Raw genomic sequence first — 22,579 nt, forward strand, 5'->3', positions numbered from 1 at the left:
CTGATCTTGGATTCCTTTTGCCACAGTTTCCCAAATTCTTGTATTACAGATGTGTGTGCTCCACTGCGCCTTTGAAATGTAGTAACTGAAACATGAAATTAAAGCCAAGTGTGTTTCAGTTACTACATTTAAAACATTCTGTTAGTTTTGAATTGTTATCTGGCATCCTTCCATATAAGTAAACATTATTTATTTGATTCTTTAATATTGGATATTATGAAACCTTTAAAATACATATCATTGAATGACTGAAGAAATTGTCTTTTAGTGCATAGCTGAGCATCCTTGGAATGAAGTCAAACTGAGAGAGAAGTGGAGTGATCTTCAGGCCACTGCGTGTGCCCAGTTTCTTAGCAGCTCCAAGAGTGCTTTCCTTCCATCACCTCTGTCGTACTCTGGTCTGCTTGAGCCTGTGCATTCCTGGTGTCAGAAGCACCAGGGCAGTGATGAGCAGAACTACGTGGTCTCTAGTTGTACTTTTAGCCTAAGGCCTACCCAACCTGCTGTGCCTTTTGAGTCTGGGCCTGTCGGTTCAGTGGGAGTAGTGACAGGGCTCACATGGAAGGAAGAGAGTGTGTCCTGGTAGCACATTGAATTTTTGACCATTTGAGGGAATCTTTTTAAGGTGAGTCAGTCAGCATTTGTATGTGTAGTGTTGTTTTTGAGATCCCTACGTGATAGCTCTGTTTTGTTTTTTATTAAGAATATACTTCATGGGGCTGGGGAGATGGCTCAGTAATTCAGATCCATGTACTGCTCTTGTGGAGAGGGTGAGAGTTTGATTCTAGCACTCACATTTGGTGACTCACAACCACATGTAATGTGTGCTGTAAAATAAATCCTTTAAAAAAAAAGAGTGCATTTCCTCACATGTATCTTGGTGGATATCTGGTGCATGACTGACGAAGTGGTTAGAGTTAATTCATGTTTCTCACTTCCAAGAATCCCTGCTTAATAATAACAGTGTAATAATATTAAATTGCACTTCCATTACTTGTATATGGTAGGCTTTCTAAAGGCTTTATGCATTTCATTCATCTAATTAATAATGAAATTGGTATAAAAATAATAAAGGAAAAGGCTAGTGTGCTTGAATCTGAAAGCACTGCTCATTGTTCCCACGATGTTAAGTATTTCTCGGCCACTTTTATTTAGTATCTGTGTTCCATTCACAGAGGACTTAGCATTACCTGTTCTTTTCTTACAGCATTGTTAACATTTGAAGTAAAGGTGAAAAATTCAAAATCTTAAGCCAAAAAGATTCTGATGTGTTGTAAAATTATATCCCACAATACTGATAAGCCAGAGAGGTTCAATAAAAGGTTATAGCCAGTTTGAGGCTGAGCGATAAAATGAATGGGAGTTGAGGGGACAGCAGAAAGTGAGGGGATGACACAAAATAAGCTGACCTTTTCTGGCCACAGCTGTGGGCTGCAGGCTGACATTTATGCTCACCTAAATCTTCCGAGATTGTTCCTGTTGATATTACAGTACGAGTAATAACTGCACCTCAAATTTAAATTTGGCTCATGACAAGGAAGTACAGATGTTTTCAGTATGGGACCAGCATGTAATGGTCCTGGGCAGCTGCCTAGGGGAGGATGATAGGCTGTTTTCATTACAGCCAGGTTATTAGCTGGCAAGTTTTAAGTTGCATCCAAAAGAAACAAGCATTATCTTCCCCCCATGTTGTTTATTTTTCAGCAGGCTGTTTTTAAGTGTGGTATGGTAGGAGACTGAGAGGTGGCTGGAGATAAGCTGGCTTCTGTGGAGAACCATTCCACCCTTCCACTAACTTTCCCTGCCAAGAAGGGAGGGCAGAACACCTAGACCAGGGGCCGTGGAAGGAGGAAAGGGCACTTGCCTGCTTCTGTTGGTTGTCTCTTCCCTGTCTAACCTCTCCAGTCCTACTCCTGTTTTCTCTGTCTCCTCTCCTCCCTCTTGGCTTTATTAACCTGCTAATAGGACATGACCAAGGCATCTGGGCAATGTGAAGAAAAGCAGTCTTCTGTTTCATTTTGTTCTTAAGTAGTTCATCATTTGATTAAGGCAGAAAGACAAGCTGAGAGGAAATGTCAATACATTGAGTAAATTCTAAGGAGAGTGTTTTATACAGCTTTCATTGCTACCTAAATTTGATAAATGTCATTTTGAAACAGATAGAATTAGTTCATTCTATACTTTGGTACATTTTAATATCTTACTTTGGTTTTCTGTTGTCACTGTGCCCTGTTCTTTCCTTTTACTTCCTAGGTCTTATTCCTACTTTATTGAAGTGTCCATGGATGAACTTGACTGGATCAGAGTCATAGATCACTCGCATTACCTGTGTCGGTCTTGGCAGAAGTTGTATTTTCCAGCTCGCGTCTGCAGGTAAGTACTCATTGTTAATAAATGATTTCCATCTTTATTTAAGGACATTTGGAGTTTGAGAAGGAGATTGCTCTCAAAAAATCAAAACCAAAAGAAAAAACAAACAAAAATAGAAAAACAAAACCCTGTAGGGAAGCTTATGGACCTTAGTGTGTGGCTGCACTGGGGAGCTGTCCAGCGTGTCTGTGCCGTGTGTTCTGTGCCGTGTGGAGACGGAGTTGCTCTTTGCACTGTTGTCTGCATAGAGAAGGCAGTTGTGGTTAGACGGTGGGAAGGTCTTCCTCAAGGCTCCCTGATGGTGCCCAGAGCCAGGAGGAGAGTTGTGGATGCCTTTGTCCGCATCGGATGGCAGGTGGGGTGTGTCCCAGAGCAGGTGTTTTTGTTGTTGTTGTCGTCTGTTTTTGAGAGGGTTTCTCTGTGTAGCTTTGGCTGTCCTGGAACTAACTCTGTAGATCATGTTGGCCTCGAATTCACAGAGATCCACCTGCCTCTGCCCCCCAAGTGCTGGGATTAAAGGCGTGTGCCACCAGTGCCCGGCCAGAGCAGGTGTTTTAAGTGTGGTTGGTCAAAGGCACAAGGCCAGCTTAGCTGGTAGGCTTCATGCTCACATCGTTTTTTTCTCAGTACCAGCCAATTCTATCCAAGCCCCCAGGTAGGATTGTTGTAGAGAGTGCTGAAAGGTTACTATTCTAATAGTTCACATTCTTCTTTAGATAAAAACCATTATCTGAACTTTCTGTACGTCTGCAAAACATGTAAGTTAGTGAAATTGGGAGTTGGAAAAGGTGGTTGAAGTTCCCTGAAAATTACATAGATTTGTTCTTCTTCTCACCGGACTGTGCGATGATAATCTTTAAGGCAAGAGGTTAAAGGCAGAAGATAGTAGGCTCATATAGTGTGGGAGAAGAGTAGGGAGGAGAAATGGTTGGGAAAAACAGGAACAAAGTGGAGCTGGCCTCTCACCATCACCTCCCCACGTCAGATGCCATCCACTCTGACTTGTAGTCGTGACTGACATGAAGCATGTGAGAATGTCCCTGGCTTAGTCTCCTGGCCAGGAGTCTCCTCTGTGAACTCTTGATTAACTCAGCACAAGAATTTGTGAAACTTTTCCACCTCTAGTACATTTTTATTGGTATTCCTGGACGCAGTATTGTTACTCAGGGATCCTCTTGTGTATAAATGAAGAAAATCAATTTCATTTCCCCAAAGAGGGACTAAAATATTTCTTTTACTTAGAGGAGTTTGGAATGGATTAAAATAAGAGGGATCAGAAATTGAGTTAAGATTCCACATCCCAGAGCTGCCACCAGATACTTGGCGAGAGGGACCTGAGAGGAGGAGGACGTCCAGTCTGCAGTAACTCAGGTTGTAATGGTTGAAGCAGGCTAAAAAATAAACAGCATGTCAGCCTATGCTGACATGAGTGGAAGGATAGAGCACTGCTATGCAATCTGAAACAGTGGGAACATGGCTCGTAGAGCTAGTTACCATGCCTCCAGCCCGGACAGTCGCATTAGTTACCATGCTTCCAGCCCGGACAGTCGCATTAGTTACCATGCTTCCAGCCCGGACAGTCGCGTTAGTTACCATGCTTCCAGCCCGGACAGTCGCCGTGCTCCAGCCGCCTTCAGTCAGGCTCTCTAGCGTCTAGAAAGTATACTTTCCCTTGAACACTTCCATTTTTCCTCCTCCCTTCTTTCTTTCCCTCCTTTATGAACTTGACTTTGCCAGGGTCATTTTTTGTTTTATTTGTGCTGCCAGCTTTTGTTTTAGTACATGTCATAATAATTACATTCGGTTGCTATGGCAAAACACATGAGCAAATCAACTTATAGAAGAGTTTATTGAGGCTTACAGTTTCAAAGGGTGAGTCCATGGCCATTGTAGTGAGAACTTGCAGCAGGCAGTCGGGCAGGTTCCAGAGCAGTAACTGTGGGTTTTCACCTTTTCCCAGAGCACACATCCACCCCTTCACCCCCCACTCCCACCTACCCATACTCACCCCTGCACCTCCTGCATGGATGGCATGGGCTTTTGAAAGCCCAAAGCCCAGCCCCAGTTATAAGCTTCCTCCAACAAGGCCACACCTCCTAATTTTTCCCAAACAGTTCTATCAGCTGAGGACCAAACGTTCGAATATATGTACCTATGTGGCCATTCTCATTCATACCACCACAGGTCATCAGTGCCAAACTACAAATCTGAGCAAAGGTGCTGTTAGAGACAGTGATAGCAAGAAAAGGGAGGAATCTAAGGGCCCATATTAGTAAGAAATAACCTTTTTAACACATCTATTACATTTCTTCATAAATTCTGTTTCTTGGGTTCAGTTTTTGTTCTAACAGTATTTTAAAGTGAATCTAAGAATTAGATTTTACTAACATCTAAGGATGCGTTGATTTTTTTTTTCACAATCACTTATTGACCGTTTAAACAATGCTCTGAATGAACTACTTGCAGGAACTTCACTCTGCAAAGAAATACTTCCTTAGTATGTAAGGATTTAGTTTTTATTGTTAGCTAATTTATGTATTTGTATATCACCTTTGTTCATTAGTATCTTTTGTGTTTGTTTTATTTTTGCCTCCATGCGTGAAATTGCAAGCTCTTAGAAGGCACGGAGTTTTTTTATATATATATTTATATATTTACTTATTATGTATACAATATTCTGCCTGTGTGTGTGCCTACAGGCCAGAAGAGGGCACCAGACCTCATTTACAGATGGTTGTGAGCCACCATGTGGTTGCTGGAATTTGGACTCAGGACCTTTGGAAGAGCAGGTAATGCTCTTAACCGCTGAGCCATCTCTCCAGCACCCCAAGGCACAGAGTTTGGATTTCAAATCATCGTACTTTTGAGCAGTCCTCAGACTGTGGCAGCTTCTCTGTGCATAGTGTGGTTTCGTGATGTCAGGTGTCGACTGTAACGGCGGCGAGTGACTCAGCATTGCCGTGCCCACTCCTTACTTCATCTTAGTCAGTCGTTCATTAGGACGGTGGAGTGCTGGCAGACTCCCCGAGGTGGCACATAGCTCTGCGCTTTCAGAGTTTCTTTTCTTTAGGAAACTGAATTTGGAGGTTCAAATCAGAGCTTTTGAATGCTTTGTATGGATGGCAGCTTTGTTCTGTTCCAGTGACAGTGGTGATACTTTATAAACGGAGGAGAGGGAAATTACCTGCGTCTCTTTCTGAGACCAGACCAGAGGAAACAAACACTGTGGCCTGGAACTGAGCTGTGGTGTAGATGGGGCTCACCCCAGTCCTAGCTTAACCTCACACACTCCTTTTGTGGTAAATCTGTGCCTTCCTCAGCCTGGCACCCACACACATCAAGAACGGGAACAACGCTCTTCGTGGGCTTCGCTTTGATAGTTGGCAAGCACAGAGCATGATGTCTGGTTGAGAGTAGAGACTCATACCTAGCAGAGGTTTTTGTTCACTTGAGAATCTGAACTGTTGCTTGTTCATCAGAGAAGGTCCTGTTCTTGGCATGGTGGCTTTTATTAAGACCACTGTGCCTTTTCTTAGTAGCCAAGTCTTCTGGGTACTTCCTGTACTGTCAGGTCACACATGACAGTCCCAGGCCTGCTGCAAACAGGTATATCAATAACTAATTGCCCATTTTTCAATGTTTATAGCAGTTTTGCATGTTTTGATTCTGATATATATGTATACGTGTGTGTGTGTGTGTGTGTATGTGTATAGATATAGTCATTAAGTCTGCCATTGCGATGCCTGTGCAGTGTGATCTTTCAATGTTTATAGCAGTTTTGCATGTTTTGATTCTGATATATATGTATACGTGTGTGTGTGTGTGTGTGTGTGTGTATGTGTATAGATATAGTCATTAAGTCTGCCATTGCGATGCCTGTGCAGTGTGATCGAGGCAGCGTTCATCCTGCATAGCAGTAGATTGTGTCTGCTGCAGTAAGATAGTGCCAGGCTTCAGACCACAGTGATCATTTCAACCATGATGACGAATGGAGGGAAATGATTGACTCTTACTGGAGCCCTGTTTGTGTGTGAAGTGGGGCTTGTCCTGTGTGACCAAAAGGGTAGACTAATACTGTCTGCCCTTATCTTTAACCCTTAACTGGAGAAGAAGAAAAGTGACTTGCAGTTTATGTGCAATCTTCATATTCAGAGCAAACCATACTGTGTCACTTGTAAGACCTTTGCATTGATATAGACATGCGTGGATGTGTGTGTGTGTGTGTGTCCATGTGTGTAATGTGTGATTTTCTTTTGTGTGCTATGTGACTTGATACTAGGTTTTAGTGTTAAATTGATGCTCTTTTGTCAAATAGACTTTTATGTTTTTAAAAGAGATGCTCAAATCAGTGTTTTGAAATTATTTCTAGTTATATATATTATTCAGAAAGATGTTCCTCAATCCAGTGCTTAAGAATGCTATGTATTTTCTAATATTTTAAAAACTCCTTATAGTTAGATATTCCATTCAGACAGAGGAGGGGATGGTTTAGGCTGGGGGGTTAACTTAGGATTGTTCACTTAACAATGATTGCTTACCACCCTGATGAGACTGGTCTTGTTTCTCATGCGCTGAATTGTAGCATATACTTGACTCTTTTACAGTGATTTCCTTTGATTTCTGTTGACTGTTTGAATTATTGAGGTTTTCCTTCCTCTTTTCTTAGAGTGTGAAATTACAATGTGCCAAGTATGTCACAGACAAAGGAAAGGGTGTCACAGAACATCTGCCAGTCTGTCTTTCTAGTCTCAGGGGTTCCATTAGAGGCCTTCAGTGATGATCAACATCGCACTAGCGGGGCTCTGTTTCCACGCAGAACAGGAATTTAGCTGTGCCTCACCAGCTCGGGAAAAATTCTCTTCATATGTTCAGCCACCACTTATTCAGTCAGCAAATGAGCACCTACTTTGTGCTCTATTTTGTACTTAATCCTGAGATTGTAGCTCTGATGGATGTCAGGGGTTCTGCATTTGTCGATTGGGGGAGGCATATGCACGAATTTATAACTACATGTTGTCAAGATGGCACTGTGATAACAAGGATCAATGGGAGCAGGTATGCATTTGAAGTAAGGTTGCCAGGGTGGTGGTGTTGTAAGCCCAGCTATAGGAAATGGCATTATCTGGTCTTTGCTTTGGCCATCAAGGCTTTCTTTGGTTGCTCATGTAGTTGGTCTTCTGTAGGAAGCCTTATTAGATGCGTACTAAAACTGTACCATTTGTTGGCATGAGGCACTTGAATCTTTTATTGCTACTGTACATTTCAGTTCACCCTCATCCCTGCTGTCATTAGCTACAGCATTTTCCCCACTCGTTCTCATTAGATTATAGTACCTACACAGGTCTGTAGATCTAGCGGGGAGAGAGAACAAACGAGAAAAGAAGTGTTTCTATTTATGGAGGCATTCTCTCTTGCCATGCTGACAGTGTGTGGACACACATGTCTTTGTTATTACCCTCCCCAGCCCCCTAACTGGGCAGAGATAACATTTATTTGCTTTTAAAAGCAAACAGTGGCATAATTGAACAGTTCACCTGGAGGCTTTAGGTTCCTAGTCAGTTATGCTGAGCCTTTACTCTGCTCCTGGGATCAGAAAGCTCAACCATTTGAGAAATGCTCTATTTATGATGGAAGAGAAGTGGGAAGTGTTCCACTTTAAAGAAGCGGCTGTTTCAGCAAACACTGAGTTTGAATTGTTCCTCTACCTATAACTTTGATATTGTACTTGAACTAGCACAGAACAACCTGCAGAGAGAGGAGCATTTTTTCTAAGAATGCAAAGCAAAACGTAGCCACATGGTGTCACTAAATTATAACAATTTTACTTAGAGCAGAAGAGAATTTGAAATGATTTTTTAAATAAAACCATATTTAAATATAAATTTTCTGAAGTCTGTGATTTGTGAAATAACATGTGAGACATTTGTACTGTTTGAGTCGCCTACTGATGGAAGCATTAATTATGCCCAGAGTCCGTGGATATCCACTCTGTGCCAGCAAACTTAGGAGTCATCATCTGCACAGCGGAGGGGACTTGTGGACTTCACAGCACAGTTGCTCCAGCTTCTGACAAATAAGGATTTCAGGCCTTCTTCTGGAACTCTGAAATAAATGAGTAACAGATTCACTGAATATGTATGAGGAGTCAGAAAAATGGGAGGAATGAGGATACAGGGAGAGGATTAGAGGGCTGGGGAGGCTGGAAAGGGAACAGCCTGATGTTTATTGAGCACTTGTGGACCCAGCCACATTTTATTCCCCCTGTGAATCTCACAGCAGCCTCCTGGGAGGAGAACCGACTCTATTGCTGTACAAATGAAGAACTTGACTGTTGGAAATCTGAGCTTTTAACCAAAGGATCTGATTCTGTGTCAAACACTGCCATTACTGGGTGGCAGCGGGGGTTGGGGGGTTGGTGTGTGATGGTGGTGCAGAAGCAGCCCTCACTGCATGTGCAGCAAGGTGGGAGGGAGCACCTTACTGAGCACCAGCCCTTGGGTTCAACCTCCAGAATAAACACTGGGCCAGATCAAACCTAGCAAAACAAAAGGAACAGCCCTGCTCTAGAGTTGCAGGACCCAGGATCCAGAACCTTTGCTGCCCTTTAGGGAAGCATTCTCCCACTGAGTGACATCTCTTTCTTCCCCTGTGGGGAGAGCCATTTCCAGGAATACTGTAGGAGGCTCACTGTCACCAAAGGCTGCCCTGCTCCAGCTGGTCACAGCCACCGAGTGGACAAACTCACACTTGGTAATGATGATGAGCAATTGAAGAAGTTTTCTTCCTAAACATGCTCCTAAGAGCGTTTGGCAAACCTTGTTTTCAGCGTGCTTTGTCAGTTTGTCAATAGAGCTTTAAATCTTTCTGCCCCTTGGTTACTCCTAAGATCTTTTCAGGCTTTGTTATTGTAGAGTGAAATCCACCAATGTTCTTATTTCCTGGTTTGTTTGCTTCATTTGTATTTAGAAACAACAAACATTGTGAAATCTGTTTTCACAGATCTCTCTACATATTGAGTTGCCTTTTTTTAAGTTGAGAAATTATTTATTGTTTTCACCTAGAGGCCTCTTATTAGGGGGGACAAAGCCCACAGCAAAACCAAATAACAACAAAACCCAAACACTGTGCTTTATTTTCATTAAGACCTTTGAGAAATAGCTGTTTATGTGTGTTATTCAGCTGAATTCAGGCCTTTTGTTTTATGTTGTTGTTTTAAAGGATAACGCTTGAGCTCCTTTTGTGTATAGCGGAGGGTTGGAACATGAGAAAATAGATCGGGGTTGTCCTTTTCCTTAGCATTTTGTTTTGTAATTTTAGAGAGCGTTTGTTGTAATTTAACAAGCTCATTGCATGAAGAGGATGCTAATGGCACTAATAACCTGTTATTACCAGAAATACCAGTTGCTGATTTTCATTATGGAAGGGCAAGAGCTATATTTTGTTCTCTTAGCAGTTGCTTCCCAAGCAGTTAGGTCCAAACAGAGACTGGTGCTGCCTGATCAGTCCTCAAGCATCCTTTTTTATAATTTACCCCCCAAAATATGTATTTCCTTTGTTGCTAAAGGATTTATCTATTCAGACATTCACCTGACACCATTTGTGGGAGGTATCTACATCAGATAGCAAGATACAGTTGTTTAAAGAGACTCATGATGTAATGGAAATAACAATCTACTAAAAATTTGTTGTTGATTTTGATAAAATAGTCCCACACTAGCTCAGAATGGAGTATGATAAAGGGTTCTTTATTTAGCGGTAGACTCAAAGATCAGCAATCCTCTGCATGAGTGGAGAACAGAACCAAATCTAGCAGACAGGGGGCTTGACCACACCCCTACCTCTGCTTACATAGTACCCAAGACCATATCCAAAGTGGGACAGCATCTTAAAGGCCATTGGCTGAAGGAGTTCCCATAGCATCTCCCCCTTTTGTCTAAATAAGAGAGTTTTATAATACAAAGCTATATACAATAAGAACAAATAATCAGGTTTAAAAATTAGAATTACAACCAGCATAAACAATATCAAGCAAGAAAAGTATGCTAACTATTTTAATAGTTATCTTATCCTAAGGAGTTTAAGTCTTATGTTAGAAATGGCTTGGCTAACTCATGAGAGGAAGGTAGCTACAACTATCTCATCTTTAACCCCATTAAAGACCTGAGAAAGAAAATAATATTACTTGAGTAAACAGGAAGTGTACAATCAAGCAACTTCCAAAATATGCAAAAACTGATAGACAACAAGCTACCTGGACAATAGCTCAAAGTTCCATTTTCAAGGTTGAAGCAACCAGCTTTGGCTTAGGCCTAGAGTAACTGACAGACCATTTTCAGAGGCAGGAGAATTTTGAAACTGTCTTACCCTGTCCTGGAAAGGTTTGGCAGTCTTTTTTTGTTTGTTTGTTGTGTTTTTTTTTTTTTTGTATTCTGCTTGTCCAGCCTTGATGCCATGCAATTTGTCAGTGGTTGAGGCATGGGCAGTTTTTGCCCAAAGGCCAGTTTTGCCAAACTCCTTGTGGAGTGTCTTTGGTGCCCAGCATTCTCTCATAAATAGATTGGGGCTGCCAGGAGCAGTCGTGTCTCATGTCAACAGATCCCTAAGTTATTTGAATGTCATATTTTATAGTTCTTGGAAGTGGTTGAAGATTACCTTCTATGTGGACTACAATCTCTATGTATTTAAAGAAACTGATTAGTCTAACTATAAGTACGACAAACATGGATGACTATTGACCTATAATTCTTAATATCTATATAGCTTAAAGACTTAGGCTTCATATTAGAATATTAAATATTCTTTAAACACTTGTGTAGCAAATGAAGACAATGACCTCTTAAAGTAAACAATGTATAAGTATCTTGATCAGAGGTAGAAATGTATAGTGCAGTATGATAAATATATTTTAAAATTTCATCAATATACAAAATATCTTAAGCAGAGGTAGAAACATGCATGCATACCATATGACAATAACTTTGCATAGGTGTACAAGTATTGTAAACAGAAATAGGAGCATATTCAATATAACAAACAATTTGAATGTGTATCAATATACAAAAAATCTATACCAGTGTAAATTATCTATAAATAATAACTCACAAGTATTCTCTCTGTACTCACTATTATTACTAGTGTGAGTTTACTCACACTACTCTACCTCTTATCCCATCCAATTGCCTTTATTGTTTTCAAAAGAGATCCCTGAACTTACCTAATTTCTACCCTAACTGCCAATGCTATAATACTTGTAATTAACCTCTAATAGATGTCCCTAACCCTAAGGACAAATTTTGTTGGGAGAGGGGATGTTGCCTTCTAGGATTACTGAAGAGATGCCTCAATAGATAAAGGTGCTTGCTGCCAAGCCTGATGAACTGAGTTTGAGCCCCATGTCCCACATGGTAGAAGGAGAGAACCAACTCCTGCAAGTGTTTCTCTGACCTCTACAGATGTACCATGACATGTATTTAGGGCCCCAATAAATTAATAAATATAAAAAATTAAAAATTGATAAAGTAAAATATGAAAGGTACAAGGCCATAGTTATAGAGGATCCTCCTATGGGGAGGATTTGAACTGAGTCTTAAATGACCAAGGCTCCTGGCGAGGGAAGTGAAGTGGGGAGGATGTTCTGGGTACTGGACACAAAAGGCAGGCTCTGAATTGCACTCAGTTCTTCAGCGTCTCCTACTTCTCTTCTCTGTTTGCTCCCTAGCGCCTGCCCATACTGCCTATGTGTGAATGGCACATTCGTGTTGCTTTGGATACCTCTATAGATTTCTAGAATTTACTTGGTTTTATTTAAAGTTATGCTTTTGAATTCTTCTTATCGTATAACTAAAGTTTTCACTATGAAGAACTTTTCAACTGGGTTAATTTTCAGAGAATAGTAAAAATTTATGAGAACTGAAGAAAGTCATTTTTTGGAGCCAAGATTTGACCTGATTGTGTGTGTGTACACATTTTTTTCAGAGAAGAAAATTGCTATTCATCAGCATCTCACTGTGGTATGTGCTCTGTGTGGGAATGGGAACGTGACTGTTCATGCATGAGACTTCTTTTGGAAACTGCTCTCCTAGAACTTAGTAATGACACTCAGGAAATCCAGAACCAGCACGAAAGTAGTGAAATATTAGGCCTGAGACAGTGTTTTGTTGGGTAGAAGGCAGAGGAACGTGAAGGCAAGCTGCCCAGAGCACTGGGCTCCTGAATGGTTAGCCAGGGGCCTCTAACATGGGGACAGACCACACGAGATGGAGGAGCTGGAAGCGAGAACACACGGATGAATAGAGCTCTTAGGGAGGAGTTTCCAAGCCTGTCAGTCAAGCATCTGTGTGGATAAGAAAGTAGTGTTGATGGTGAAAGCCCTGCTGATGTAAGCTTGGGAAGGCAAGGAACTTGGAGGGACAGTTAGGATGCAAACTCTAGATGCAGCTCTACTGTGCACGACAGTCATCTCCTATCCTGCATGCTTTGGGTATAGTAATCCAGAGGGAATGTTGGTGGTTAGTAATTCTCTCAGTGGAGAGCTAGACTGTGTACATTCAGATGTCACACACACTACCTAGTAGTGACTGCTCTGACCTTTACTATTTATAACCTGAGTGGCCCGGTATACCCATCCATTACATAATATACTCTGTGCACTCCTCTAGTTATTTTGTGGTTCCTGGGCCTTACTTTACATTCCTTTAGGTAGTACTCATTAAATATTTGATTCTCCTTAACCCTCTTAACATCCTTAACATCGTAACAACTGCCTGAATAATAATAGATTTTTCTGGAAAACGCTCTTAGCATTGCTGTCCCCCTCCTCATTGTTAGAAAGCAACACTAGGAAACAGGATTTTTAATATTCCATCTCACAGAAATACGCTTCAAGAGAACTGTGCATACAAGTTCCATGGTTAATAAAATGATCAATGCTTTTGTGGTGATGATTATAAATGGCACAAGCGCCCTGGATCAGGGTGCTCACTGTGGATACAAGGTTAGCTCAAGGGACAGCGGACAAACAGGTAAACCAGATTGCTTGTCGGCTGCCAGAAATTCTGGGCAGAGTTCCAGGCTTAGTTCACCTTCTAGAAATTCATCTCCCAGTATGAAAAGAGAGGGCTCGATCCCTGCAAGGAACAGTAGCAGCAGGAACACTCAGACTCTTTCAGTCCAAGTGCTGCAGCGGACGGTGTAGAGCTGAGCAGTGGACTTGGTGTCTGACCTCATTCATGAGCAATGGGATTTTCCTTAGCAGCTTTCCTTCATTATGCTTCAAATTATAATTTCATAAGTTAATAATTGTTCTTCCAAATAATGTGGGTCATATGTACACATGAATACGTTCTGCCTGATGGGAAGCTATAGGTTTAATTTTGGGTAGTCATAGAAATTCTTTACACATCATAAAGCTATTAGGACATAACAGCTGTTTTAGTTCATTTCACCCTGCAAAAGAAATGCGATGCAGACTAAAATGATCAGTAATTATGTATTTTGAAAACCAAACCTCCAGTTATAGAAAGAGCTCATTTACACATTAGATGCTGATAAACAATACGGTATGCCATGTGTTTCAAAGTTAGTGTAATCTCCTGCCTAAGACGATGAAAGCAAACCTGTGCCAAGAAACATTTTTCCTTCTTTGAAATCCTCCTTGGCTTTGCCTATTGTAACCATGGAGTTGCAAATCAATAGTAAGGAAAAGCTACTTGATAGTTTGCTAAAGGAAAGACGTGAGAGGGACTGTTTGAGGGAGTAGGACTTGGGGTTTGTTTTGTGTCTGTTGATCAGTGCCTACCATCTGCCTTGCAGTTAATGTTGGAGAAGCATGTGTGCAGCTCCTCGTTCTGAACAGATGATGTGCACGGTTTGTTGGGATAAATGTGCATTCTGTGTGTGTGTGTGTGTGTGTGTGTGTGTGTCTGTACCTAGAGTGCTTAAAATCACACTTGAAGTGTAAAACAGATAATGAGGCTCCATTTTGGGCTAATTTGCATATTCAGCTCTTATACCTAAGACAAAGGATTGTAATGACACTGATTCTCTTTTCTCCTTTAGATCAGCACTAACCAGCTGTCAACAAATATTTTGATTAAACACTTCTTTATTGGAGAACTTTGGTGCATGTTCTTTGTGTAAACACTGTTTTCTTTGATTGCAAGGGATAGATTTTCAGTGTGGTTCATGGATGTATCCCACCATAAGCTGTCAGACAAAACGATTTTTTCTGTAAGCTCCCCTTTTACTGTTGATTTCTCTCGGGAAAGAGCAATATTTCAGCTCATGATATTTGGTTGCAATAAAGGTGGTGTATAAGTCTACTTTAAGGAAATTAAAACATGTGAGGAATGATTCATAAACTTGACTATTCCACAAGATTTTAAAAGAAGAGTTATTGCTGGGCAGAGGCACACGCCTATAATCCTAGCATTCTCGAGACAGAGCTAGGCAGGTCTCTGAGTTTGAGGCCAGTCTGGTCTACAGAGTAAGTTCTGGGGCAGCCAGAGCTATACAGAGAAACTCTGTTTCAAAAAAGCACAAAAAAGTTGTTTCTAGTTTCTCTAATAAATTTGAAATATGACTAGAAATTTTGCTTATCTTTTAATATTCATGTTCTTAGAATATATATTCATATTCATTAGGATGTATTGCATGTATTGTCTTTTTTTTTTCTTTTTTCCCCCTTGGTTTTTCCAGACAAGGTTTTTCTATGTAACAGCCCTAAGTGCCCTGAAACTTGCTCTGTCGACCAGACTAGCTTTGAACTCATCAAGATCCGTTTGCCTTTGCCTCCCAAGTGCTGGGATTAAAAGCATGCACCACCACCACCACCGGCGGTGGTCTAAGTATAGTCATACATAAATGTGTTATTTATAAAAAAAATGTATTTAGTGGCCAAAGAATCTTCAGAAAACTGTTGAAACATCCTCAGCCATCAGGGAAATGCAAATTAAAACTGCTTTGTGATTCCATCTCATCTCAGGCAGAATTGCTTCATCAAGACAGTAAATGAGGACAGAGGCAAGAGAAGCCTTTATATACTGCTGGTGGGAGTATACACATGGCCATCAGTGTAGAGGTCCTTTAGAAAACAAAACTGTCCTATACTTCAGCTAAAATACTCATGAATAGGCACCCAAAAGACTCAAAATCAACATAGCACAGAGATACTTGCACATCCATGCTTACTGTTACATTATGATACAACTGCTAAGAAATGGAGCCAGCCTAGATGCAGTTCAACCAACAGATGGATAGATAAGAGAATGAGATCATGTGAGATAGTGCAAGTAATAGAAGGCAGGGGTACAGAACATCAGGTGTCAGGGCCTGGAGCTCACAAACTGAAGCTGTCTATTGAAAATGCAGGCATGAGTGAAGGTGCTAAGCAAGGAGTTTATATGACTTTATAAGATATTGTCACCTCTTTGGGGAAAGGATTGAGGTGGGCATGGAGATTGGCAGTGCAGGTGAAAGGTGCTTTGGGTAGCTAAGAGCGGCGTGGAGATAGTGTAAAGATGGCGGCAGTGGCATTAGAGATGAGCGAACTGGAGACAGGTACTGCTGTTGGGAGTCTTCTAAGGAGCAATGTTAAATGCATAAACTTAGAGCTGAGGAATGATTGGTGCCTGGAAATAGAAACAAAAGAGATGCTCTTGGGTATGGGAAACCGTAGAACCACAAGAGAGAATGTAGCAGAGTTCAGGAGAAAAGAGAACTAGACCAGGGCATGAGGTGGCCAGAATGGCTGAATCAGAAGAGACCTTGTCAGAGGAAATGAGAGGAGGGTAGCTAGCCAGGGGAGACTGTGAAGGAAGGGGTGGTGCCAGGGAGAGCAGTGTGATGACAGTGTTGCTGAGAAGTCACATGGGAAAGAAGTTGAGTCACAGACGCTGCCAGCAGTGCATTCTTCACGAGGACAGCAGGACACTGGTGGCAGAAGCCATATGCGGTGGGTTAGAGAAGAAAATGTGCACCGTTACATCATTAAACATGCATATGTCCATTCAGCCAGCAGTCATTGACCGGAAAATATGTTCAAAGAAAACCTATGTGAGAGCCAGGCGGTGGTGGCGCACGCCTTTAATCCCAGCACTCGGGAGGCAGAGGCAGGTGGGTCTTTGTGAGTTCGAGGCCAGCCTGGTCTACAAGAGCTAGTTCCAGGACAGGCTCCAACGCTACAGAGAAACCCTGTCTCGAAAAACCAAAAAAAAAAAAAAAAGAGAAAACCTATGTGAGAATGCTTTTTGCAGTAGTGTTTATAGCACCAGTAACACAAAACTACTGAAATACCCATCAATAAGAAAGTCATTAAAATAATTGTATAGTATACAGCCAGGTGCATGAGGTTCTAGCTTATAGGAGGCAGAGGCAAGAGTTGGAGGCTACCTTGGGACATAGGGCAAGAACCAGCTTAAAAAAATGAATAATACTTGTATCCCCATAAATTCCTAGAGAGATTTTCATAACAATGGCTACACAGAAGACATATCATAGCTAGTACTAGTTATACTGTGGTGAACGTTCCATGCCATGGGGTCTGCATCACCACCCAACTGGTATGGACCGCGACTCCACACCTACCACGAGCTCTATAATGTCCTAGGGGTTAAAACACAAGACGCACACACAGATACACAGAGTTCGAGTCATTCTCAGGAGAAGGAGAATGCCTGTTTATTTAAACTTAATCCAGGGTTAAATACTTTTGCCCCAGAAGTGGAGAGCCCCCTCCCAGCCAGGTGTGAGATCACGGTGTTGAGTGCCTGGTGCCTAGTGGCAGGAGCTTCCATGCAGGGTGTACTGAGCTGGGAACCCTGACAGACAGATAGGAGGAGATTCAGGGCGCCTGTGAGAACCCTCCTTAGCAGGTCAAGTTACCATATCAAAGACTGAAACAAGGTTCTGAACTAATCCCCTCGGCTGGCAGAGTCGAGCAGAGGAGTCTAGGCTGGTTAGTGTAAACAGTTTTTGCATCCTGTGCTTGGCCTCGAGGAACAGGGAAGACAGGGCCTTATATTATACTTCTTTTGTCAGTGACTTTGTGTTTATATGGAATTATGTGAACAAAGTAATATGGATACATACCAAACTTCGATATTGATAACTTTCAGAGCCTGACAATGAGCTAAGAAAAAGGGAAACATAGTAGCAGAACTTTCTCTGTGCTTTCTGTTAATGTCTCTGTGTGTATGTACTTGAACTTACATATGCATGCTGTCTTGATCAGTGTTCTATTGCTGTGAAGAGACACCATGATCATTCAACTCTTACAAAGGAAGCTTATAGTTTCAGAGGTGTGCTCTATTATCATCATGTTGGGAAGCATGGGGGCATGCAGCAGACATGGTACTCGAGAAGGAGCTGAGAGTTCTACATCTGTGGATCCACCGGCAGTAGGAAGAGAGGAGAGACTGGGGCTAACTTGAGCATTTGAAATCTCAAGGTTTCCCATTTGTGACACACTTTCTCCAACAAGGCCAAAGGCCATATCTCTTGATCCCCCATCAAGTAGCACCACACTCTGATGACCAAGTTTTCAAATCCTTTTCCAACCACCAGACATGCTGACCTGGAAATTGAAGCTGGGGTCTTGCGCATGCTTGTCAAGCACTCTGTCACTGAGCTGCATCTCCAGCCCTTGTTACTTTTAATTTGAAAGGGAGTTAAATTTTTAAATGTTGAGAGATGAGGTAATAGAAAAAGAGAAATCAATAACTTTTTGAGAAACTGTACCATGAAGGTGAATACAAGAACACAGCTTGGAACTGGACATGTGTGCACATGGTGTTGATGGTCACGGGGCGAGGGAAAGCTGAGGTTGAGGTAGGGAGAAAAATAGCCAGTGGAGTAAGGTATGCTTCCATTTTGTAGGCACAGAGAACAGGGTAAATATAGTTCCAAATGGTACAGGCCAAAGAGGCTGTGTCTGGTTTCCTCCAGACTCGGGACAGCCATCACCTGAGAGCGCCAAAAGATGGCGAGGCTCGAGATGGAGGCTCGACCCAATAGGGAAAGTTAGGAACAAGCGGCTGTAGGCCGAGGGAGAGTTTCCTGGGATCTGTTGGCTGTCAGCAGGGTTGTCTGTCTGTCTGAGGCTGGTAAGCACAGGCTTGCAGCAGTTGTTTCCTCGGGTAGAGCTCAGCCACTCATACCCAGAAGCAAGTGTGTGGTGGTGGCTGTCAAGGCTACAGAGTAGAGAGCATCTGCAAAGGCTTGGAGAGTGAACCTAGAGTTACCACGGGAACGGTAACAGTCTGTCCACAGCCAGGCCTTGCGGCTTGTTTTCTGGTTTTTGTGTAGCTCTTGGAAACGGAGATCCTGGGACTTCAAGTAGAAACACAGGGAAGCCTGTGCATATACTCAGCATCTGCAAAGAAACGAAACTGAGAAAAGCAGGTCTAACTGAAGTTGAGAATATTGCCAAGATCTTATTGCGCCACGATCCTCATCCCATTAAGGATGGTAGGTTTGCAGGTTCTCAGATGCTTGATCAGTTGAGAGATTATTGGCAACCTTGTCATGGACTTCCACTCATTATTAGACTTACATTGCCCTTCCTAGTTTATGTTGTCATTTAGAGAAGAATACATAGCCACACATAGACACCCTTGGACCAGACCTTAGGACTGTAGTTTATTGCTGTCATTTACCTTTAAGTACACCTTTCCTGCAGAATCTGGATCTTACGGAGTCTGACTTGTGTCTTGAGTTTTGGAGGGTTGGGGTTTATTTTTTTATTTTTCTGTTTCTGAGACAGGATCTCATTTTATAACCCAGGCTGGCCTTGAACTCATGATTCTCATGCCTCAGGATTGTCTGCACCATCATGCTTGGGGTTCTAAAACTGATCTTTTTGTTTGTTTTAAAATAAAGTACTGTCCTTTCTGTCTTTTTCATGACATTGTCTCCATGTGTGTGTCTTCAGTGATAATTCAGTTTTGTTCTGAACTTCAAGGTTGTGAAGTACTAACTCTTACTGCAGGATGATCAAATTTCTCCCTCCCTTCAGCCATCCTGCCCACTTTATAACTGAACAGTAGTCTCTATCTACTATTTAATTTTTAAAAAGCATATTATGTCATCAGTAGGTCTGCATTCAGGCAGTTGCCAGATACACATTTAGATGCTTAAATTAGTAAGTTGGGATTTAAATCTTGCTGCTGTAGTTAGAGTGGTGCCCATGAAAGCCATTTCTGCTATTAGAGAACAAGGGCCCTCCAGGTATCGTTTCCTCAGTCCGTTAGTACTGTGGTGGCAGGCTGTGGAGACAATGAAAAGGTATGCCAGGGTGTGCTGCTAGCTTCAGAAACATCTCTGGTTCAAGAAAACAGGAGCACTTCTGTGCAGTCAGTGCATTGTCTCGCCCTGCACAGTCTCAGATTTCACAGAATGCGGCAGTCATCGTAGTATAAAAATGTTCACGAATGAACTGTCCATATGTAGAATTAACTCTCACTCAAACCTTGTCCCTGAGGTGGAACGTCCTTGTCTATCCCATCAGGCACAGTGCTTCACTGGTGCTTGGGAAGTTGTAAAATCATAACTCAATTACACGATTAAATACAGGTTTTTATAAAGGTAAGGAAATAAAGATGCTTGAAGTTAAGAAGATTGAAGTTACAGAACTGCCAGACTCACATGCAGAGCTGTTGACGAAGCAAACTCTGACAGTGAACAGCTGGGAAAGAAAAGGCTACCAAAATAATGGTATGTAGATGTTTCAAGAGAGGGGACAGATAAATAAAAATTTAGAGAATATTGATGATATCCAGTCATTTTGAAAGAATATTCCTCACCGTAGTTGTACTGGGACAGTCAGGGAAATGGTGTTAAGACTGTACTCAGGGCATGGATCAGCCACTTACTGCCGCCATTCTGGTCAATACACAGATGCATTCATTACCTGTTTCTTCTTAAATAGAATCTAAAATATATTTGAATCTCAAAGTCCTTTTCCACACTCATAAATAAGATTTGATCCTGATTTGAAGAGAGCTCACTTTTAGTGTTATATTCTGGATAACTATTCTAGGATAATAGGAACTACCCCTGATGGCTGCATGCCTGTCTTCTGAGATTATGTCTTCTTTGTCCAGTTTTGTTGGTGATGAACATCAGCCACAAACACAGATGTAGCCAGTTTAGAAGTAGGATTGACTTGTCCTGAGTAAAATTGTCTTGTAAGAAACTGACTGTGATCAGCCATAGTCTCTTCCAGAAGAATGGCTAACTCTTAGTTTATGCTTTTATCTGGGAGAAAGAACTTGCGGTCACTTGTTAAATGAAAAGGCATTGCGTTAATACAGACTCCAGTTAAAGGGTGGAAACACAGCAGTATGGTTTCTGAAGCCTTTGTTTCTTTGTCCAGAGATGTGATTTTACTCAGACTTCAAGATGAATATATTGGAGCTTCCTAATCCATTTGAAAAGGAAAACGTGTCTGCAGCTTTCCCAGCCTTCATTTGGTCACTGGTGGATTGACAGATTCAGCCTGTATGTTGAGAGTGAAGTCTAATGCACCCGGCTGCTTGCTATTTTTAGTCCAGTCAAGGCTGTGGAAGCCTGGGGCTGACATTTCTTTCTAGGTCTTAGAATCTGGGGTTATGGTGTTGTCAGAGAATTTATTATTTTTTGAGTTTTGAAATATGTGTAAAATAATATATATTGGTTGAAGCTATAATGCATAGTTGATTATCTGGTAGCTTCCACCAATATGCAAGTTGTGTTCTAATAAAATCAGATTTTTTTAAAGATGTGAAAAGTAAATATATACCTTAAAGCCATTCTCTAAATAGCACCCATTCATTATGGTGCCCATTTACATTCATGCCTCCCTTGAACTTAGGCTAGAATATTTATCTGTGCAATTTAAGTGGCAACATGTTAGTTAAGTGCACAGTTTAAAGATGTTGGCATGTCCATTAATTTTTCTTTTATTGGAAAAGTTCATCCTTCTGAGAAAGGTTGGCTTAGTCATTGGGTGGTTTGGGTAAGTTCCTTGAGCTGAGAACAAGACAATAGCAGGATCCATGGAGCTGTCTCCAGCACCTGTGTAATGGGCACATAACACACTCTTCATAGCTATGTGCTTGCTTTTCAGTGGGAAGTATGTATGATGTGTGACTGAGACTCCATTTTATGGCAAGTCACACATCTTGTCTAGTAAGCTAACCACAGGTTTTGTTGTTGTTTTGTTTTTTTAATTTTTTGAGACAATGTTTCTCTGTGTAGTCCTGAAACTTTTTCTGTCGCACATGCTGGCCTTAAACTCAGAGATCCGCCTACCTCTGCCTCTTTTGAGTTCTGGAATTAAAGATGTGTGCCAACATGGGTTTTTAATTTCTATTGCTCCAAGGATTTTACTCTGAAACTCACTTGCTCAGAAACAGAAAATAATTCAATACCATATAGTTTGTATGCTTAAGAATGTATTTTCATCAAAATAGATCATCTTTTGTTTTTCCTTTCTTTTTTCTTTTTTCTTTTTTTTTTACAAGAAAAGAGATCAATACATTGTTCTATTTACTGTACTTCCCCCTTTTAACTTCTGTCTAGTTATCTTAAAGGTTTTTAGATCTGATTATTTAAAAACTTGAAAATGTATATAATAAAGCAAGACCCTCTTGAAACACAGGTATGTCACATATCCAGTAAAATCTTAGAAAATGTTGAACTTATCTGTAACTCTGGTGTTTTATGTTAGATTGTAAAACTGCAAAACTATGCTCTCAGGCTTGAATTACATTTAGCTAATGCTATGAAAAAGAGACAGAATTTTGAGAACACTTTTTTGGAGAGCTTTGACCTTATTCTCAATGAAGGTGAAAAGAGATGAAGATTAAAAGGAGCTATGAGGCCAAGGAGGAAAGAGAGGACGAGGGGTGCGGGAGCGGCAGAGGCATTGCGCCTCTCTACTTCACTGCACTGCCGCCTTCCTTCCCCGTGCACTCTCTTGTCTCTCAGGGCTGCTCTCACTGGTTCCCAGTCCCTCCAGCATTTGCCCCTGTCATGACTAGATTCTCTCTTTAAGGCAGAGTGCAGGCCTGTTATCTCTAGTTCTAAGCTTACACAAATATGTATTTTTTAAATCTCCATGTTGTTGTCAGAATTTACCCTAGATCAAGAGGACTTTTGTAAACTACATGTTGACAGTATTCAATCCTTTGTCCCTGCCTTCCTCCCTGTCTGTTCATCTGTCCGTCAGTCC

General features: G+C 41.5%; 1 protein-coding gene across 1 annotated transcript in view; it reads left to right on the top strand.

The window, feature by feature from the left end:
* The window catches only part of Btbd9 (BTB domain containing 9), a 382,244-nt gene that overhangs the window by 58,341 nt on the left and 301,324 nt on the right, over positions 1-22,579 (top strand). Inside the window, exon 6 of the mRNA XM_085679848.2 lies at positions 2,254-2,373. Within this exon, the coding sequence (XP_085535974.1) occupies positions 2,254-2,373 (120 nt within the window). The remainder of the gene's footprint in view (positions 1-2,253; positions 2,374-22,579) is intronic.

The sequence above is a fragment of the Myodes glareolus genome, chromosome 18, assembly GCF_982192425.1.
Source record: "Myodes glareolus chromosome 18, mMyoGla1.1, whole genome shotgun sequence".
NCBI lineage: Eukaryota > Metazoa > Chordata > Mammalia > Rodentia > Cricetidae > Myodes > Myodes glareolus.